Source organism: Amphimedon queenslandica, unplaced genomic scaffold, assembly GCF_000090795.2.
Source record: "Amphimedon queenslandica unplaced genomic scaffold, v1.1 AMPQUscaffold_10895, whole genome shotgun sequence".
NCBI classification, from domain to species: domain Eukaryota; kingdom Metazoa; phylum Porifera; class Demospongiae; order Haplosclerida; family Niphatidae; genus Amphimedon; species Amphimedon queenslandica.
In genome coordinates this window covers 1-1,535 of record NW_003548857.1, presented here as the reverse complement: position 1 = coordinate 1,535, position 1,535 = coordinate 1, and the positions used below count along the sequence as shown (strand labels likewise).

Here is a 1,535-nt window from a genome sequence, read left to right as displayed (position 1 = left end):
AAGGAGGGATAATAATGAAGTTTGTACCAATGAAGGAAGAATATAAAGGAAAAGAAAGAAGTAAACTTAATTGTAATAACATTAATGTAAACATTATATTATTCAATACAGAGGTACAAGTACTAGTTGATAAGAGAATGACATTAGCTCAATTGAAGGAAGAGTTAGTTCCACTGATTGGTATACCACCTACTGGTTTTATAGTGTATAAAATCAGTGATAATAAAGAATACGAAATAAACAGACTTGATAGCACATCAAGCTTACAGTATATTGATTCTGGATCAGAGGTGGTTTTGTGTAATAGCCTTCTATTATTTATTACTTTGTATATCATCTCCTAGCTGATAGTAAGACTGGGTAGAGCATTACAAGAAGGAGAGTACAGAATTACATTGTATTTATTACAAGTTAACAATACAGAGGTATAAGAATATTTAACGTATTTCCTCGAATAAGGGCCCTACTCAAATAAGCGCCTATCACTAATATCAAGAGTACATAATTTACAGAGAGTGTCTAACCGCACTATAGTAGCTGAAACATGACCGCGTAGAACTAAGTCACGTGAGACCAGAAGCGTGGGTGTACTTACTAAAAAACACGTGTAGAAGTTAACATAAAAAACAGTGGAGAAAACTTGAAGAAGCTTTAGACATCATACTAGTACACTTTATAATGCTGCTGAAGTCTGATATGCAGTACTGCTATAGCAGAGGCACCAAAACAGCCAGTAAACCTTGTTGAGCAAACTTGGCAGCCATTTTTTCCTACTCAGCCACACCCAGTATGCGGGAATGCCCAAAGATGCACAAGAAAAGGCTACGCGGTGATGTTTCAGCTATTATAGTATGGTTAGACACTCTCTGTAGATTATGTACTCTTGCTAATATATTACCACTATAGATACACATATTTGAGCCAGTATTATGTACATCAGTGGTTAGAGTGGTCCAAATAGCCTAACTGTTCATCCTCAGTCCTCAAGACATAGAGTTACGGGTTTGATCCTGGGTTTTGCAATTTTTTTTCGTGATTTTTGCCTCTGTTAAGCAATAAACGCCTAGGCCCTTATTCGAGGAAATACGGTAATTGTTACACTTTGTATTGATATTTTGTTTTTAGTTTTGTAAGTTTATAATGGAATCTATTGTTGCTGAGGGTACACCAGTGAAAGAATTTAAGAAACAAATTATTGAAGAAGCAAAAGTACAAGGAATTGACTGTGTCCTTGAATTAGAAAAGTAAATACCGTATATGCCATATACCGTATGGAAGGAAATTTTGGAGGTAGTTAAATTTGGCGAATTTGGCGTTTTGATAGCCATTCGCCAAAATAAAAATTTGCCATTTTGAGCCATTATGCGCATGCTCAATGGCACATGGCCACAAATTCGCCAAATTAAAATTTGCCAATCATCCAAAATTTAGCAATTCGCCAAAATTTAGTCCCTCCAAAATTTCCTTCTGTACGGTATTTTGCGGGGATTAAATTTTTGCAATTTTTGCGTTTTGCAAAAGTTTGTGAAGTTAAA

The 1,535-nt window shown here is 35.3% G+C and overlaps 1 protein-coding gene across 1 annotated transcript; it reads left to right on the top strand.

Annotated features, from left to right (window-relative positions):
* Nucleotides 1-6: 6 nt before the first annotated feature.
* On the top strand, nucleotides 7-1,268 carry LOC109589781 (ubiquitin carboxyl-terminal hydrolase 47-like). Its single transcript, XM_020005798.1, has 4 exons — nucleotides 7-60; nucleotides 112-290; nucleotides 345-425; nucleotides 1,126-1,268. The coding sequence occupies exons 1-4, from the start codon at nucleotides 15-17 to the stop codon at nucleotides 1,246-1,248; spliced, it is 429 nt and encodes a 142-aa protein (XP_019861357.1). The 5' UTR covers nucleotides 7-14; the 3' UTR covers nucleotides 1,249-1,268.
* Nucleotides 1,269-1,535: the final 267 nt, after the last annotated feature.

Bases quoted from the DNA above. Each gene is read 5' to 3' on its own strand.
- LOC109589781 (XM_020005798.1), top strand. From the start codon at position 15: ATGAAGTTTGTACCAATGAAGGAAGAATATAAAGGAAAAGAAAGAA. The intron at 291-344 runs GTGGTTTTGTGT...ATCATCTCCTAG, and splicing joins ATATTGATTCTGGATCAGAG to CTGATAGTAAGACTGGGTAG. The intron at 426-1,125 runs GTATAAGAATAT...TTTTGTTTTTAG, and splicing joins TACAAGTTAACAATACAGAG to TTTTGTAAGTTTATAATGGA.